Source organism: Euprymna scolopes, chromosome 21 (assembly GCF_053919585.1).
Source record: "Euprymna scolopes isolate OS-2025 chromosome 21, ASM5391958v1, whole genome shotgun sequence".
NCBI lineage: Eukaryota > Metazoa > Mollusca > Cephalopoda > Sepiida > Sepiolidae > Euprymna > Euprymna scolopes.
Genome location: NC_136502.1, coordinates 71,257,188 through 71,277,336, shown reverse-complemented (window position 1 = coordinate 71,277,336; position 20,149 = coordinate 71,257,188). Strand labels below are relative to the sequence as shown.

Sequence of the window (20,149 nt, the reverse complement as noted above, 5' to 3'; positions counted from 1 at the left end):
AATAGTTTTTTTTAAGAAAAAAGCTTATAGTCTCTGTTCATCAAGCTTTTATGTCAATATTCACAATTCTCTGTTGATATGCCAGATTGACTTTATAAAGACAGAAATCTTCAGGGTACCCAGTCCTCACAAATACTGAAAGAAAATAAATCCAAACTCTTTCATTGTTCATTTTAACAGTCAAATTATTAAAACTGAAAACCATCAACAAAACACATTTAGTTCTTTTGTAAATTTTATTTCATAATTTTAATATTCTCAAAATTTCAAAAGTCCTAATCCATGTTATCACAATGGATGGAAAGTCAAAAATGAGCGTTTGTATTGTAAACCAGCTTCCCCCACCCCACCGATTGATATCCTCGTCTGTTTGTCTTACTCTTTACGACTATAAACCATAACAAGGGAAGACACAGATATAATTCATTTATTAGTAAATAGGAATTTCACTTTCGTTTGGTATAAGCGAGAAAAAAAATTAAATCTGTCATTTATGAGTTTTCAAATGATTTTTATAGGATGTATTATAAGAAAAAGCTTTGCCACACGCGTCACAATGATATGGAGTTTCTCCAGTGTGGGATCGTATGTGGATTTCTAAGTTTGCTTTTAACGAAAAACGTTTGTCACAAACTTTACAATCGTACGGTGTTTCCCCAGTATGTGTGCGCAGATGATTTTTGAGGCTTGAATTTTGCGAGAAAGTTTTAGCACACACTTCGCAATAAAAGGGAGTTTCACCCGTGTGTGTTCGTGAGTGAATATTTAAATTACTTTTAGTCAAAGACTTTTTACCACATACATCACAAACATACAGAGTCTTCTTAGTGTGTGTGTTTTCGTGATATTTTAGACTAGAACTGTGAAAATAAGATTTGCCACAAAACTTACATTTAAATGGCATGTTTGGTGAATGCATCGCCATATGGCTTTTTAAGGAGCTATTCTGTGAAAACCTTTTCAAACAAACGTCGCATGAGAATGGTCGCTCATCCGCATGGGTTTTCATATGAGGTTTTAAGGAACTCTTTTGTAAAAAACCTTGGCCACACACCTTGCAGGAAAATGGCGTCTCTTTTGTATGAATTCTGCTATGGACATCAAAGTCATCTTGATCATTAAAAGTTCTTCCACAGATATTACATTGGAATGAAGTTTCTTCGGTATGCTTTTTAAGATGATGTTTTAAGCTATCGCTATGGAAATAAGCTTTTCCGCACAACTGACAGACGTATGGGGCTTTCTCCTCATGCATTCTCATGTGACTTTTTAAGTGGCTCTTTTGAGTGAATTTTTTTGCACATATTTCACAAGAAAACGGAGTCTCGCCCGTGTGAAGTCTCATGTGGATGTTTAGATTACTCTTCTGTGAGAAAGCTTTGCCACACGCTTCACAAGAAAATGGAGTCTCGCCAGTATGACTTCTCATATGAATGTCTAAATGCTCTCTTTTATAAAAGACTTTACTACATATTTCACACGGAAATATATAATTTTGTCTTTCGTTTTCTACGTTAACTTCCATGTTTAATTTCTACTGACTATAGAAATTTGCTTGATTTCATATGTAGAAAAAAGAAATATGGGCAGATGGGAAAATCAGTTTTTCAAATTACTAAACACAACTTATCTTTGATTCAACATCATCAAGTTCCAACCTGGGTTTTTCTTTCTAACAATTTTACAATCTGAAAGAAAAAAAATCATACAATTTATGATGAATGTAGCAACATATTTTATAAGATTACATTGAGAACTGTTTTTTTTTATATTTCCAAGAGAACTAACTTGATTGCTCAACCAAAGAAACATTAGAAATTCTGATACTTGACACATTCAACAATTTGTATGTAAATAATGTAAATATTAAAATTCTGAAATATTTCACAAACAAGGTTTTTGATTTTCTTATTTTGTCATTTCAGACAGTCCAATCGAGAGATCTTTTTCAGATTCTAACCATCTCTTTAAATGCAATTGTTTGTATTTCTCTTGCACTTGATTCACCAGGTAGTTTAAAAAATTCTTTTTCATGAGTCCAGTTGCTCCTATAATTACTGGAATGATGGAGATCTTCCTAAGATTTCAGTTTTTTTTTTAATGTTTTTACGCACAAGACTTTGATATTTCATTATCTTTTCCCTCTCAGCTCTGTTTAACCCAGCACCATTATCTCCAGAACCACTTTAAGATTGGCAAAGATACATGGGAGGCTGATTTTCAGTGTTTGCCGCTGGTCTCAGGGCAACGATCTTAGCCATGCATGATTTGTGTTCATTTGGGATGCCAAAAATAAAAAAAAAGTCAAAAGTCATCATTAGAGATATTAACTTCTACTAGGGTTGCTTCTTTCTTATTGTCCAATATCACCATGTCAGGTTTAACAGCTCTATTTTTTAGGTACATGGCTGCAGGAATTGCATAATCACCGTGCTTGGTGCATGATTTAATGCCAACTGTTCTTGCTGATATATGTTCCCAGGACTTGCTTCTATACAAGGTATTCAACTTTTTACAGATCGTGAAGAAATCTACACACTCCATTGTATTGCATTATATAGTAGCTGCCCCCCCCCTATCAGAACCTTACAATTGGATACAGGTGGCTCACACTCTCTACTTTTGTGTAGCAGAACCTGCACTTATTATTGAGAGCACTCATATTTCATGGACAGCATTTGGAACTTTCAGATGAGATTTAAAAATAACTGAACTTACGAGAAGTTATTAGTAATTGTCTGTATTTTTGGGATGAGGTGTTTTCATTGATTGAGATTGTCGGACTGACTTCCTCATCTTGGTTGTTATCATCAGGTGTTTTGTATCGAACTGGGGAACCGTTTGTTAGGAGTCTCGAACCCAACCCTTTATTATTATTACGGGGGTACCGTGTTCGGACTCCAGCATGGCCGAGTGGTCCTAGACGTTGTATCAAAAGTTTACAGTTACCCAAAGGTGCTGAGTTCAATCCTGAACGAAGGCAGTGAAAAAGTAACATTCAAAACAGAGAATCAGCAACTATGTCCCAGAGCCTAGCTGGAGTCTGAACACGGTACCCCCGTAATAATAATAAAGGGTTGGGTTCGAGACTCCTAACAAACGGTTCCCCAGTTCGATACAAAACACCTGATGAAGGCCGGAGGGCAAAACGGCCGAAACGTTGTGACGATAACAACCAAGATGAGGAAGTCAGTCCGACAATCTCAATCAATTACTAGAAGTTATATTTATTCATGATATAAAGTAGAACCATAAATAATGAAATGAATTAAAATTTTGTTTGTTTCACCATATACAAACAAGAAAAACGCAGCAATAATTATACTGAAAACTAAGAACTCCTGTATAACTAACTAAAGTAAAAAAAAAAAATAGTACATGTTTGGAGTTTGAGTTTCAAGCAAAAAATATAGGGGTTGTTATGTATATTCTAAGAACGTCATGAATAAGAAAATTTTGGGTATTCATGTATCGGAAAATGTAACTTAATAAAAAATGCTATTTGCCATGTAATAGCTGGTAGGCATGGTAATTAATATGAAGCAATATGAAAAATGACTTATTACATTTCTTCTGTATTTCTTCAGTGTGATGGATTGTAAGGATGAGGACTTAATATAGTATGAGTTAGTTAATTGTACGCTTGTGGAGAAATTACTAATCAAAGCAAAAACTGCTGATCAGATTAAATATAAAAACTGATAAATTTGAAGCTTAGTGATATTAAATTTTGCTGTTGAAAACACATAGTAATAATTGGCCTAAAAATCGCTGATGAAGCAGATTTTAACAGTTTTCATCGCTATACCCATCAACAATACATGAGCAAATCTCACTTTATTCTTTAGGCACTTGTGCATAATTTTAACCAGACGTAACTCAGCATCCGATCAGTTTTGCTTGGAATATGGCATCATGCGCTCGGGTTTGATTGTAATGTGATGTAAGATGTTGATCAGCCAATCAATGCACTGCAAAGTAGCAGACAAACTTTTCGAAACAAAAATTGGAAGGAAATAAAAATCATTAAATTCATTAAGCAGCACACACCTTTTCTGAAAACTTTTCTAAAAACTGTGTAAACAAAAAAATGAATATCTCCAGTTTGGAAAAATATTTGATGATGCCGGAACAAGCGGTTTCATAGTGTCAAGAAAAAAATAATTGCTGAAAAAAAAAACAACAAAAAAACTGCATTTCCTGTGGCGAGAAGTGCATCATCGCTAAAAGATATAAGAATGGATGTGGATGGAGATGCACATGCACGCAATGCACTCCCCAACCTCCCCATGTTAAGAACTGCTTTCTGAATAGACACCACTCCGCAACCTCCCCATGTTAAGAACCACCATTACCAAAAAAAACAAAAAACAAACAAAAAAAACATAATTTATTAATCTTTTTCTTGAAAAAAAAAAAAAAAGAAAAAAGGTTTCTTTAATTGTGACTCAAAAACATAAAAAAAACAAAAAACTTTTATCTGTTTTGATTAGAACTTTTTGTTGGACAAAAAATAAAACAAATTATAGGAAAAAAGAAATTATATTACAAAAAAATAAAACAAAAACTTGTTACAGTAGGTCGTTGTTTCTTGGTTTATTTTTTGTTTTGCTTATTTCTTCTGTTAAAATTATTATTATTATTCCTTAATTTTTTTTTTTTTTACCAGCATTTGTTACGCTTTCATAATCAGGGAAGCTCAGTGGTTAACCTTGTGTTCCAAGCAATGCCAATCGGACGTTGAGTTACGTCGGGTTCAAATTATGCACAAGTACCATTCTATATAAGATGTTAAAGTGTTATAGTGTATTACTTTCTGCATAGTGTTTTTGTTTCATTTTACTTCAGTTAAAGTTCTCAGAAATCAAAGGTCCCCTTCCTAGGGACTAACACTTGATGTCTATATGAGATATGTAGATATTCGAATATTCCATTAAATCTCCTTTATCTTTCAAACACTGAGGTAGTAAAAAAGTTAAGGATGTTCCTCTTCCCAATTGACCAGTAAAATATATTATGGTAAATCTTTATTGTATTTTCTTGGTCATACTGGATTCCAGAACAAGTATTCATTTAGTCTGGTGGATTATCCAGCTTTGTGTTCTTGCTTGAGGTAACATAACTTGGAGAAAGTGCACCATTCCTCATATAAACCGCTGTGTGTTAGCCAGTTATATATCAGAAAAAAGATATCTACACCAAAAAATAATCGAAAATTAATCGAAAATTAAAAATATACATCTTATAAAATTAAAAATATATATTGATATATATATCGTTTTATCTTATACTAGCATGGGTACCTGGCGATGCCCAGGTCGACATGAAGTTCCGTTTGGAACAAACCTGCTATACTAAGGATATTAATCATTTTCATTGTGGGCAACGGCGATAACCCTACAACAATTTAAAAAATAAAAGAATGGATAAAAACTTGTAAATGTAATCGCCCAAAAATAGAAGTATATGATACCCTCTCCACCAGATATTTCAACAGAATGGATACAAAGAGAAGAAGCTATTCTTCAGATATTGAGCACTTTTTGTTGCTTGTGCTCTGGACCCCACCTCCGCCAGAAAAATAAAAATAAAATAAATGAGTCAAAACAACTTTTATTTCAATAAAAATAGCAGAGAGTGCCAGAGTGACTGAAAAAAAAAATAGCCGTATCGCTGAAAAGCGAATAAAGGGAAAAGCTAATTTGCCCACTCTAGAAATAATAACGTTATAAACATTAACGCATTTGAAAAGTTTAAGAACAAAATGTAATTTCTTTTATTGGCTTGTTCCTTTTTTTATTTTTTTCACTGCCTTTTTTATTTCTTCATGAATGAAAGTAATTTTCGACTTGTTTCTTTTTTTGGGGGGGGGGGCAATTCCTGGGATGCTCAAAGATTCTGTACAGGCATTTCAAGAATAATAAAAACAAACGAGATCTTTTCATTTAGTTGTAAGTATTTTATTTATTTATTTATTTATTAATATTTAAAAATAAAGCAAAACATCTTTCTGTCTACACGAAATTATTTTTTCATGCTAGAAACTTATTGCGATTAGTTTCTTTTTTTATCTTTAAAACTTCGGAACATAAAAACAAAGGAAACAGGGGAAATAACTGCACCCATTTCTAAAAAAAAAAAATTAATGTCGGAAATAATAATTCCAAAATAATTAAATTAAATATATTATCAATATAATTATTATTTAAAGTTGATGAAATAACAATCTTAAATAGAACACTCGCTAGAAACTTAAACTAACTTACAGCTATTTAATAAAATCGATTTCTCTTAATATACATGCAAATGAGGTAACATCTTAATCGTATATTTTGAAAAAAAACATACTATATATAGAAATCAATGAAATATTAAAGTAATCGACCTTTTGTATATATTAATCAAATTGTAAACAAACAGACAGGAATACGAATTTATATATATAGATTTCCAATTCTTTATTAGCAGGAATACATTTTACTGACTCATCTCCCCTATTCCCCCTTTTGCGTTTGTGCCAATGGTGAATCATTGGAGAATCGTAAATATACGATAACATACATTTATATATTTTTTATTTTATTTTTCCAAAACTTATTACTAGAAAGGGGGGGTTGGGGTAAAATATTAATTCTGAGAACGAGTATATCTTCCCTCTCTGTTTTTGTATTTCCATTCCAGACGTATTGGGTTAATGAAGGACATCTTTATTAGGTTGAAAGGGTGAAGACAAGAATAAAAACCTGAATCGACTGAGAAAAACAAAATGACAGATTTTGATTGACACCAGTTTGACCTTCACTTTCGCACATGACTTTTGTAAGGAATTATAAAATAACACGGATTAAGTAAAGATTAGATACCCTGGTAGCAGATGACGAAGATAGGCGCACATTTCAAGTGACACCGGTTGTTCGACCTTGACATTGCCGTTGGTTGTTTGTAAACACGTCAAATAGCAGACAATGTCCGAATGTTCGTGAGCAAGATTTTTTTAAAAAATATATTTACAAAACTTTTTAAGATTTAAAAGAAAAAATATATATTTACAAAACATTTTCTTTAATATTAAATATTTACAAAACTTTTAAGAATAAAAAAAACAAAACTTTTCTATTTATGCAAAACTTCTTAATGTAAGTAATAAAACGAACGTATTTAAACAAAATATATTTAAATAAATGGGTGTCTTTCTGGGTGAGTTCTTCTTATATATTTACAGAACTTTTTAATAAAACTATTAATAATAATAATATAAATAAATAAATTGTAAATTTTTACGATGTGCCCCAGCCCCAGCATATTATAAACACTCCAACCTCCCTATGTTAAGAATGTCCTTTGGAATAACACCCCCAACCTCAAAAGCCGTTCTTAACATGGGGAGGTTGGGAGGTGTTTATTTTGAAAGCCGTTCTTAACATGGGGTGGTTGGGGGTGTTTATACTACGCTGAGGCAGTTTGTAAAATAATACCAAATAAATAAATAAACCGACGTTATAACAGAATTTCGGATGATGTCAATTAAAAAATACACAATTTTTAAAACGATTTAAATGAAATTATTATAACCAAACTTTTTAATAGCAGAAACAAATATAAAATAACTGACTTGTTCTGATTTTTGCGACCAAGATTAATTTTTATGTACAGTGTGTGTGTGTGTGTGTGTGTGTGTGTGTGTTTTTATCTTTCTTTGTGCGTTTTTAATACAATTCAATATTTATTTAAAAGTGTGATGTATGTAGGTGGTCAGTGAAAGAAGAAATCCTTCTAGACCGAGGCAATTTTTATGCATAAAAAAATCACAAATGTAAACAATCGAGATTTTTAAAAATATATTTTATTCACATATCTTTTATAACTTTTATTTTTATAAAGTATCACAGGATACAAATCTTTTTATAATTTTCATTTTTATTTAAAAAAAACAAAAAAACTTGCTATTTGCTTACTTCTCCATAAAGACAAATTAAGTGCAAGTAAGTTTAGCGTCCGAAATTTTCAGTTTCTAATGTTTTGTAATTAATATAGTTCATTTTTATTTTTTTTTTATTTTCATTATAATTATTAGTTTTATTAAAGTTCTATAAATATATTAAAAAACGCACTCAGAAAGACACCCATTTATTTTAATATATTTTGTTAAACTTACGTTCATTTTGTTACTTACACAAAAAGTTTTGTGTAAATAGAAAAAGGGTTTTTTTTAATCCTTAAAAGTTTTGTAAATATTTAATATTAAAGAAAATGTTTTGTAAATATATATTTTTTCTTTTAAACCATAAAAAGTTTTTGTGAACATTCGGGCATGCCTGCTATTTGACGTGTTTTCAAACAACCAATGTCAAGGTTGAACAACTGGTGTCACTTGAAATGTGCGCCTATCTTTGTCTTCTGCTACCGGGGTATCTAATCTTTACTTGGTCCAATAACAGAAATGTTTGGACATTCGCAACCAAGATTTATTTTTTTATTTAGAATGCATTTTTTAAAAATATATTTACAAAACTTTTTCATAAAACTATTTAAACCAAATACAAGGGGAATTTTTAATATAACAAAACATATTTAAACAAAATACATTCATATAAATGGATGTTGATTTTTAGGGAGATTTGGCTGTGTTCCGAATGCATTTCTTGTTTAAAATTGTCACTAAAAAGTAGGTTTTATGATATTAAAGCTTTTATTGTCTATTTTCACTGGTCACCATGTTTGTTTTTGCATGAACACAAAACTTAAAAGTCTTTAGTTGGTACTTTATTGCATTTTGACTAAAAACTTTTTAATAAAACTATTAATACCAAAACTTTTAATGTCCATTATTTTATTTTTTAAATAAGGAAAAATCCGCTATTCCAATCCATAGTGTCTCATTTTGGGAAGAACAAGCTTCCCAAAATGAGGCACTCTGGATTAATATTTTTATTAAAAAAAAACAAAAAAAAAACAAAACAGAAAAACATTCATTTATTTACATATGTTTCATTCCTTACATTAAAAACATACTTTGTATTTTGTTTAAATAGTTTTATTAAAAAGTTTTGTAAATTTCTATAAAAAAAACAAAAAAATGCGCACTCTACATAAAAAATAAATTTTGGTTGTGAAAATCCGAGCACATCTGATATTTTATATTTGTTTACAAAGGCCATGTACACATGTTAAGATCAAATGGATGTTGATTGATTGGGGTCCTTATTCTTGTCTTTATCTGGTAAAAGCTAGAACAGTTAACAGTCGAAAAATTGTAATTAAAAAAAACTGTTAAGTTATTTTATTTCAAATTATTATTTTTTGACTCTGACACATGATAAAAAAGTATGGACTACCTGTCACTTAACCATTGAGGTGTCATACCTGAAAAGTTAGTAAAAGAAAATAACTTGCCCCACCAATTAACCCTAAATCCGGCAGGATTGCATTCTGACTTATGATTATTGATAGGATAAGTTTTCTTCTGTCTTTTTTTATTTTCTTTTTTTAACTCTCTTTAGGAATTAAGGCCCTGCTCCCAATGGTTATGTGACAAGTGACTGCATTTTTTTTTTCTCAATTCATAAAGACTGCTTTAATTAAAATAAAATTAAAAAACAAAAAACAGTTTCAGTAAGTTAAAAGTATGCAGGTTGGTAGATAATTAAATTATATTGCATTTGGTTTTGTTAAAATCCTTTTAGTGTTAACTATTTTGAACAGGTTATTATTATTTGCAAAAAATCATTAAAAGAAATAAACATGTAAAAGCCGAGTAATGCACTTTCAATTTGATGGTACTCACCCTATCTACTTGTCTTTTCGAATCTTGTATTATAGATACACTGCTTTTGTAACTCTAGTTGGCAGAGTCCATCAAGGCGATATTAAATTTTCTTGTTCACACACTGCTATTCCGAATATAGCAAGCCGCTATCAAAGACTCCCTCTCCTGCAGCAAATGGTCATGATTTAAGAAAAAAAAAAAAAAATGAAAAATTAAGAAAATAGTCACATAAAATTTTAGGGGAAAATTTTTTTAGGTTATCTTCAGTTAAGTTAAGCACCACTATGTTGACAAAGAAAGGTTTGTCGGCTGGATGGTGAAGACTGTAAAAAATCCCTCCCCAATTTTTTTTTTTTCCAGTAATAGTTTTTTTTTTATATAGTCTTTATTTGAACTAAAAGCAGTTTACATAAAAAATAAATTGCTTATTAAGATAGTTGACATATTGATTTTTTTAATATGTTGTTTTAAGCAAAAACAATAGTACTTACTTGTCATGTCGAAAATAGTAATATATCCAAAAATTATGAACAACTGCTATTGTGTTTTTAGTAAAAAAAAAAAAAAAGTCTATCGCTAATAGGCATGGCCAAAATGGAAGAAGGGAGTAAGTATTTTTTGACAGTCTCTTTAAAAATCTACCAAAAATCAAGTAATTATCCAATCAATACGAAATTATCACCGATTATTAAGTAAAGATTGATCTTTATAACGGAGTACTTTTTTTCATAATCGATATTTATATATATATTTTTTTTGCCTACCCCCCCCCTCCACACACACACACTTCTTTATTTGTGAGTACAAATATGTTTAGAATAATCAGCTGTAACTGAAAATATATTGTATTGTGGGGAGGGTGAGATTTGTTGAATATGATAATTATTCTTTCAGATTAGCAAAAAAACTTTTTTTTTTTCATTATTTTTACGAAAAACACTATTTTTCAATCTTTGAAAAAATAAATAATTTCTTTTAGTGAGCCCAAGATACCAATTAAATAGGAAATATATAAAAAAAAAAATTGATAAATAACTGCGCATTTTGTTAAAAATACGATCATTTATTTCGGCAATTTGTTGTTACGCGATATCTCCTCGCCTATGGTAGACCATAAAGGCCTACAAACAGTTGTTATCTCCCCCTTTTCCTTTTTGCTGTGACTTGCACTAGCAGTGTCAGAAACCGACCTTAAGAATGCGTGAAAAAAATTGAATAATTCGACCTCCTATCTTTACAAGCTTATAACTACTTGAAAAATGTAATTCAAACCCTAATTTTTTTTCAATTAAAAGAGCAAAGACCAAATCTAAAAGAAAATAACCGGTTTAATAGCAAATTATGCAATATTTATTATTTAAAATCGGTTTTCTTTAAAAAAGATTTGAAGAAAATCAATGAAATTTTACTTACTTCGATTATAAAAAATCGATATAAATTCCAAAAAATCACGTACCTATAAAAAATACTATTCAATGTGTAGTTCCATTCTTCACTGTTAAGAATTTATTCATATTTATATTTTAAATTCCATTTATTTTTTTAATAAAAGAATTTTTAAACAACTGTTTGAAAAAGGCACCATTACATAAGCATTTTTATGTTCTTATCGAAACACCGGAAGTATTGGTTTGTTCTTGTTTAGAAGTATGGATGGACAGAAGGAAGTAAAAACCACACATTCGCGTTAGCTGTCTAGCCTTGTACGTGAAGAAATATGTGTTCCCATAGTTGAAAACTAGTCAAATTTTACTTATAAGTTTTTGCCTTAAAAAATTTTTAAAAAGTCAAGGAATTTTTTTTTCTTTTCTCAAAGAAATACATAAATTTTTGATTTAATATATTTTAATTCTACTTTATCGAATGAATTTTTTTTTTTAAATATCTAAAAAAAGAAAAAATTGAATGAAATAGAAAAAAATCGTCATCAGCATCCAATACTTACTGGACAATATAAGCAGAACATAGGCGTTCAATTAAAAAAAAAAAAAAATCAACATGGTTTTTTAAAAAAAAAAGGTTTTACACTTTGGACTTTACAGGTAAATTTCCAAAAATACATTTTTTTTTTGTTTTAATTGACAATATATTATTTATTGATCTTTTATCTTCAATTTGTGATATATAAAACTTTGGTGAGTAAATTAATTATTAAAATTTTAATAGACATTTCAAAATGGGGGGGTGAATTTAAAAAAAAAATATTATATTCGGTTTATTGGAAAGAGCATAAATTTCACATTGACCTTGGAAATATTGTAAAAATAGAATCAATAGAAAAATTTTGATAGATTTTTAAAGTTTAAAAATTAAAAAAAAATTAACTCGTAAAATTCAATTGTTTTCATTACATAAAAAAATGGATGCATGATTAATGGGCGCCGGCACTTTGTAAACACTGTTTTTTTTTTTTAATAATATTTCTATTATTTTTTAACCAACTTCAATAGTTTATTTTGGAAGTATATTCCATAAAGAAAATAAACAACACAATTTTAAAAGAGAAATTACGAGGTTTTTTTTTACATCTTATTCGCAGTTTTGTGTTAGGGGTGTCAAAAATTCCCCCCAAAATTCTGATACACCTAGACTTGCACTTGACTTAGTTTAAAGTGTGAGGGACTTTTGCATCTACCACACTCTCTCATCCAGAAACACTTGGTCCAGATGACAACACAGGGTCAAGACGATCAAGCGTGATTAAGTATTAATTTAAAAAATTTTTTTCATCGAACGAAAATAATGAAATTGCGAGACGAAAATCGTGTTTACATAATTGGTGCTTTAAAATAACATTCCCATGTAGTAAGCATTTCGAACGTGAAAACATACTCGTGTTTAATAAATCTAGCAAAAATCAACTAGTAGCTCCCCTCCCTCATATTTTGTTTGGGTAATCTGGAAGAAAGAGAGAGCCTGTTTCCTCGGTTTAACTATAGGTGGCGTTACTGTCTGTCCACCCAGTTATGGAAGCACAAAATGTATATAATGGCACCCTTGAAATAAAAATAAATATTTTTGTTATATTTTAATTTTAAACATGTTTTTTTTTTTGTTTTTTTGCAAACATATTTAATTTTAAACATGTTTTTTTAAATTTTTTTTCAAACATATTTACGTTTTTTTTTTTGGTTTTGCAAACATATGTAAGCTTTATTTTTTCACACATATTTACGTTTTGTTGCTTGTTTATTTTCAAACATTTACTTTTTTTTCGTTTTTCATATTTATTTTTTTGTTGTTGTTTGTTTTGGAAATATTTACGTTTCTTTTTTTGTTTTTCCAAACACATTTACGTTTTTTCTTTTTTTTGCAAACATATTTTTTTGTTTTTGTTATTTTTTTTTCAAATATAGTTTTTTTTTGTGTGTTTTTTTTTAATTTTGTAAACATGCACAATCTATTTCTATTACGATCTTTGCCGCCAATTAACCCTTGCCAAACCACATAATGGATGCAATTGTTGATAACATTTTACCTCTAAGTGACGTGTATTTTCTTGAGTATTCCTTAAAGGATGTTCTCTTAGAAACGTAAATGTTTGAAAATAAACCAGCAACAAAACGTAAATGTTTGGAAAAATAAAGCTTAAATATGTTTGCCAAAACAAAAAGAAAAACGTAAATATGTTAAAAAAAAAAAAAAACCCAAAAAAACGTAAATATGTTTGCAAAAAACAAAAAAAAAATGTTTAAAATTAAAATATAACAAAAACATTTATTTTTTATTTCAAGGGTGCCATTATATACATTTTGGGGTATTCCGGCATAAAGCTCGAGACAATAGTCTCAAACCCCCTTTCACAACAAAAGGAACTAATTTCCCTATACACCGCTTTTGGTTACTATGGGAACAGCTAATTTTTGTGATGATTCGATTTTTAATAATAAACACATTTTATTATTTTAAATATTAATATTTATTTTTAATAATAAACACATTTTATTTTATTTTAAATATTAATATTTATTTTTAATAATAAACTACACTGATTAATATCCCAAAAACTACTTTTTTTGTGACAAATTTAAATGCGCTTGCTTGCATGTATAGAAATGGCCACCACCACCACCGATAACAAAGAATTACATTGCTTAATATGAATACTGAGAATACTCCAAAAAACACAGGTCAGCTGCTGCAGGTATAACATCATCAACAATTTTCTCCATAAGTGCAGCACTGCAGCAGAACGCGTACGATTTTTCGATTAATTAGCGGCAGTACTAATAATTTGTGCGGGTTTTCAGATCAAATAATAATTTAAAAAAAAATCAACAATAATAATAAAAAAAAATCGACAATAATAAAAAAAAAAATCAACAATAATAAAAAAACAAAATAGATTTTATTGGTTTATTCCTCGAATCACAAAAATTAATAAATAAAAAATCCTGTATATTGTAGGCTACAATAAATGTTTGAAGCCAAATCTTTCAGCAAAAAAGGCCAAATTCAAAGACAAAACCACATTTTTTAGATAAAAAAAGGCCAAAAAAGTCAAATTTTAACTTTTTCTTTAATAATTACTATTAAACAAATATTGTTTTACTTTTAAAATGTCCTGTATATTGTTTATTATTAAAAATCGAATCATCATTATTATCATTCATCATTATTATTAAAAATCGAATCATCACAAAAATTAACTGTTCCCATAGTAACCAAAAGCGGTGTATAGGGAAATTAGTTCCTTTTGTTGTGAAAGGGGGTTAGAGACTATTGTCTCGAGCTTTATGCCGGAATACCCATTTTGGCTTCCGTAACTGGGTCGACAGACAGTAACGCCACCTATAGTCAAACGGAGGAAACAGGCTCTCTCTTTCTTCCAGATTACCTTTGTTTGTGTCTTTTCACCGAACAAAATATGGAAGCCGTAGTTAATTAAACGAACATTCAGTAAAACCGTATTTCATATTTAATATACAAATGTTTATAATATTATTAATCATTAAACTGTGTAAATCTTAAAACCTAACAAAATTATAACAAAGATTAATTATTAATTGCAGTTGAAGAAGATAAACAAAGATTTTGAAAAATCATTAAGTCGCTTCTGCTTTTCAATAGTTCGTATAGTTAACGCAAGTCTGACGTCACGGAATCATGCGTATTTTTTTTTTTTTCCACATTGTTTTGGAGATACCTAAAGTCCAGATAAACGAAAATAAACAAAAAGCTTTATCGTTTACCTACCTCTTACGGAATGTCGTCGGTTTTTTTTTTCTCATATCGAAAAACTGTGAAGGAAAGAATTTTTGCGTGTGTGCTCCCTTTTTTTTGTACTTTATCGCCGAAACTGGAGACGCCATTTTATTTCACGTACCTGCCGTTCAAATCCAAGGGAGAGATCAGTATTTTAAACTATGGCCGAAGTAAGAAATAAATAACAAAAAACAAAAAAAACAAAAAAATTAAACTTCCGGAAACAACTATAAAAAAAGAAGTGAAAGCGAACATATACCCATGATTGTTTAATTGAAAATGTTTCGATTTAATTAATGAAAACGGGGAGGTTTTTTATGGAACATATAATATATATATATATATATATATATATATATATATATATATATATATATATATATATATATATATTATTATTATTAAAAACAGAAAAATAAAATGACATATTCATAATTGTTTAAATTGGGCGACCGCCATTTGAAAACCAAAACATTGTATAAAAATTTATCAAAATATAATTGTAAAAAAACATTTATTGAAAAGTTTGCGTAAGAAAATATAATTTTAATAAAATAATTTTATAATGAAAGCAACATTGGATTTTTATAAAATAGTTTGTTTTTTTTTTGAACAAATAAATTTTAAACGTTTTTTTATTTAAAGCAACAATAAACTAATTTAAATGAAACCGAAAAGCGCCACCGTTTTTTCTTTTTTTAACGAGGAAATGTTTTTTTTTTTTTTTTTTTAACTGGGAAGTGGGTACAGTTTTTTTAATCAACTCCAAAATACTTCTCAGCGGACTGACTGTCTGTAAACTTCTGTCGCCACATAAATTCGGCTGGATATGACTCCACCAGTCCACCATATATGCGTGTGAGTACCACATTCTAATTTTTTTTGCCTCACACCACATACGCTCAACATGGTTTGTGGTTGCACTTGTGGTTTTCGGTCTACAAAATTATACCGGTGATCACACGCAAAAGGTGGAATCGTTCCTGAGCCAGATTATCATAGGATTTCCAGCAATCTGACACTATTGTCGTTCCTGGTCTTATGAACCGCTTTTACTGGAATTAATGTTCCCGCATCTCTACGGGAACGGTTACCAGAAAACTTGATCTTATGGCAGATTCATACCCACCAAAAAGCCATAGCTGGCGTGGTAACCGGCCAGTGTGATATTTTCGTTTTGAAAACAAACTTTCGTCGATTTCAACTGTGCTCCCTCGATGCATCCCTCGCCACCAATTCGCTGAGGGTGCCGCATGAAATATTCGACGCACAAGTCCCGCATGAACATGCGTCAGTCTGCAATTGTCACTGGCGACTGTATTTGGCACTCGTCACTGACCGTTTTGAAAGTTGCATTTTGTTTGACCCAGAGATATATAAACAAAACCAATCTTTTAATTTGGTCTCGTTGCATTGTGAATGGGGACACCGCCATTTAAAACCGTCACGAAATTCCCTTGCAGGTACCATTCGCATTTCCCTTTCAAGGGAACAAATTTGAGAACCTGCGAGAAGCCCCATGCCATGGGCTTATGCACTTGCAGAAAGTCCATCATCCTGATGTTATTATCTGGAAAAAAAAATATATATATAGGTGTCTTCTTCAGGTAAGATTGTCAAGATTAATTTCCTCCAGTAATGTAGGTTTTACCACGTTTCCGGAACTAATAAATGTTAATTTTAGGTTAATTTATTCTTCCCGGAAGATGCAATCGTTCTCAGTTTAATTTTTTTGTTATTTTTTATTATTTCATGCTTTAAAATAATGATTTCTCCTTGCATTTAAACGGCAGGTGCGTGAAATAAAATGGCGTCTCCATTTTTTTTTTTTTTTTTTTTTTTTTTTGTAAATGTTTTGTTTACTTAAAGTAAAGTACTACAACAGAACACCGACCAATAAAAGTTGTTTTTCTTTAAGGTTTTAAGGGTCGTTGACAACGAATCTGATATTCAAACCCGTCGCAAATTTACCGTTTGCATGGTATTAACCCCTGAACCCTCGCACTATTTTGTGCCAACTCACCGCCATCGTTTATGATATTCTTATATGATGCGTTCGCGCATGGACAGGTGACTTGTCATAATGCGGAAGACGTTTTTAGCAGACATTTGAAATAACAAAGTTTTCAGAAACAAAAAAAATCTAGTTCATTTTTCTGTGTTACGTAGTTTTTGATGCTTTTTAATTAATCTAAAAATATAAGTTTTCACGAGCGGTTTACAAAAGCATTTTTATTTTTTAATCTTTTTTGGAGGGGGTTATTCAATTATAGAACTTGTACACAACAGGTGTGTTTCCGAAAGTAACGCGCCGACATACACCGAGCAGAAGAGCTCGGTGTATGTTCGGCGCGTTACTTACGGGGAAAACGGTAAATTAAACTGCAGAAGCACCTGTTAAATGTTGTACATTGAATAACCCCCCTCAATAAATAAATAGATGCTTTTGTAAAAATTGCTCGTAAAAACTTATTTTTTTTAGATCAATTAAAAAAAGCATCAAAAACTACGCAACGCAACGTCGCAACACTCAACAGTCGCAACAACACAGAAAAATGAACCACATTTTTTTGTTTCTGAAAACTTATTTCAAATGTCTGCTAAAAAATTCTTCCGCGATGTGACAAGTCCATGCGCGAATGCATAAACGATGGCGGTGAGTTGGCACAAAATAATGCGAGGGTTCAGGGGTTAATACCATGCAAATGGTAAATTTGCAACGGGTTTGAATATCAGATTCGTTACCCGAAAACCTAAAAAAAAAAAAAAAATTTTATTGGTCGGTGTTCTGTTGTAGTTAAAGTAAACATTTACAAAAAAAAAAAAAAAAAAAAAATCGCAAAGTTCAAGCGAAATTAAAATTTTTTCATGCTGAAATAATTACGTTATTTAGAAAGCCATTCTTAACATGGAGACGAAAGAGAGTTGTGATGTTTTTCGATATGAGAAAAGTCACCGAGAACATTCGTGAGTATGAGTAGTAGGGTTTTGTTTATCTTTGTTAATCGCCGCAAGTACTAATCTGGACTTGTACCCATTTTCCTGTTAACTATAATCGCCGACAAAAAAAAAAAAAAAAAAATATCCATGCAAAAAAAAAAAAAAACATAGCAAAATAATCCGAACAGCGCAAAGTCAAGAAACAAAAACAAACGAGGCTACACGCGCAAAATAATAAGCGCTTCCTCGAATGTGATGCATACAACATTGGAGTCGATGTGTAATTTGCTAGAGGGGCCTCACTCGTGTACATTCGCCTAAAAAAAAAAAAAAAAACTTTTGCAAGTGCTTGTAAAAAAAAATACAGGTTTGTTATCTAATTTTTAACCACGTGTTAAGAAAATGAAACTAGACGGTGTCAGTAACATTTTTCCCTTTTGGTTGTGCAAGGGTTAGAAGTTATTTTGTAACATCTGCCAATTTTTTTTTATTTTTTTTTTTATTAGAATTTGTACATTTTAAAATTTTTATTTCCGTATTGTCACCCTTGACTTAGGGTTAGTGTTAGGGTTGATGGACTAGACCTGTTTTAGTTTTACTACTACTACTACTACTACTACTATAAAAGTGAACGTGTGTGTACATTTCCCTACGCAATAACTCTGTCAAATTTCAGTCTACAGACTCGAAATTTGATATATAGGGTAATGAGATTTGGGAAAATCTATGTGATTGGTTTTCGGCCAGAAATTCGGCTGTTAAAGGGTCAAAGTTCAACGATTTGACCTTTGAGAACTCTACCAAACTCCTCCAACAATTTGGAGTCTAAACACTTGAAAATTTAGATATCGATTCCTTGGACATGAATCCAACTTAATAACTTGATTTGAGCCCAAAACAATAAATGTTAATGATAGGAGTCGAAGTTTAAAAAAATTGATCGCTTTTTTTTTTTTTTTTTGCTCAACATACACCTCCAAACACCCGGGCAACGCCGGGCTGGAATGCTAGTTGATAAATAAATAACAGGGAATAATTTCTCTAGATATTTTTAGCAGTCAATTTTATGATTTTGAAGTAAACTCTTACCCTAAGTTCTGGTTGACAATAATGAACAAACACTGGATAGGCAATAACGATGAAAAGAAAAACGTATTTTCATTAGTTGAAAAGCAGTATTGTAACTAATGATATGCATACTATTATACACGTGCGTGCGGAGTCGTTTTTTCTACACTGTTAGTCATTCATTTAATCATAAAATCGGAAAATTTATAAAATTCAAAACTTCGAAAATTAAACCAACTGCTTAAAATAAAAACTAAAAAAAACTTACTCGGTGCCCTTTAAAACGGAATGAATGTTTTGCAGACGGTGTCAATGTGATATTTGTCCCTTGTGTAAAACGATTTGTTAGTGAAATACGTATAAACTCGTTTGTTAATCGTCTATATTGTTAATACGTAAAGAAAGTAGGTTATCTAATCTATCTTCAAAATATTTCATTTCAGCGTATTGATTTTTATTTATTTTATTCATTAGAATGTGCCTATTCATTCTATGAATGTATGGATGCATCCAGTCATAATGGATAGTTATTGATTCTGTTGAACCCTGTTTCAGCAGTAATAACAATAATGAAAAGTAATCTCTGTAAAGTGTCAGTGGAAATCCTACAAAATGACTGTAACAAAGAAAAAAAGATCACAAACACAATTCAAACTTCAAACAGATTACTAGAGCCACTACTTTCTTTCTGCTCCTTGAAAATCAACTCCTTGCTTTTGTGCGAACCTTTTTCTAGCCTCACACAAAAACACACATTCACATTTCAAGCTATGTCATATACATACGCGCACACAAACATACGCGCCCACGTCCACACACGTACATATATTCACGTTCGCGTACATACACTCACATTCACGTGTATATACACACACGCTAATGTACACACATGTACTCACATGCACACATGAACGTACACATGGACGACGTCACTTCCGCTTTCTAAGGAAATACACACATGCGCAAAAGACCACCGGAAACGAGTATAAAAGAGAGAGCAACAAGTGGCTCCTCCTTTTCAGCCCAGCTTTCGTGCTGGTCGGTCGGTCTACGGACCGACCGCGTGCGTCACACTATTTACTACTATTGTTACATGATAAGGGCTGTCCCCTGTTCATGTAAGTATAAAAATAGAGAGATTAGTTAAAATGGAAATAAGAGAAAGCAGAA

General features: G+C 30.8%; 1 protein-coding gene across 5 annotated transcripts; it reads right to left on the bottom strand.

Annotated features, from left to right (window-relative positions):
• Positions 1 to 222: 222 nt before the first annotated feature.
• LOC145242466 (uncharacterized) lies at positions 223 to 19,294 on the bottom strand. 5 transcript variants are annotated; one of them, XM_080105522.1, is made up of 4 exons: positions 19,248 to 19,291; positions 14,963 to 15,092; positions 9,785 to 9,931; positions 223 to 1,688 (listed from the first exon to the last, which is right to left on the bottom strand). In XM_080105522.1, exon 4 carries the CDS (start codon positions 1,523 to 1,525, stop codon positions 488 to 490), a length of 1,038 nt encoding a protein of 345 aa, XP_079961648.1. In that variant the 5' UTR covers positions 1,526 to 1,688; positions 9,785 to 9,931; positions 14,963 to 15,092; positions 19,248 to 19,291; the 3' UTR covers positions 223 to 487. The 5 variants fall into 5 exon arrangements, with proteins under 5 accessions (XP_079961648.1, XP_079961650.1, XP_079961652.1 ...); XM_080105524.1 differs by lacking the exon at positions 14,963 to 15,092 and having other exon boundaries at positions 19,248 to 19,294; XM_080105526.1 differs by lacking the exon at positions 9,785 to 9,931.
• Positions 19,295 to 20,149: the final 855 nt, after the last annotated feature.

What these genes read in the sequence shown, in the direction of transcription:
- LOC145242466 (XM_080105524.1), bottom strand. Translation starts at nt 1,525, where the DNA reads ATGGAAGTTAACGTAGAAAACGAAAGACAAAATTATATATTTCCGTGT.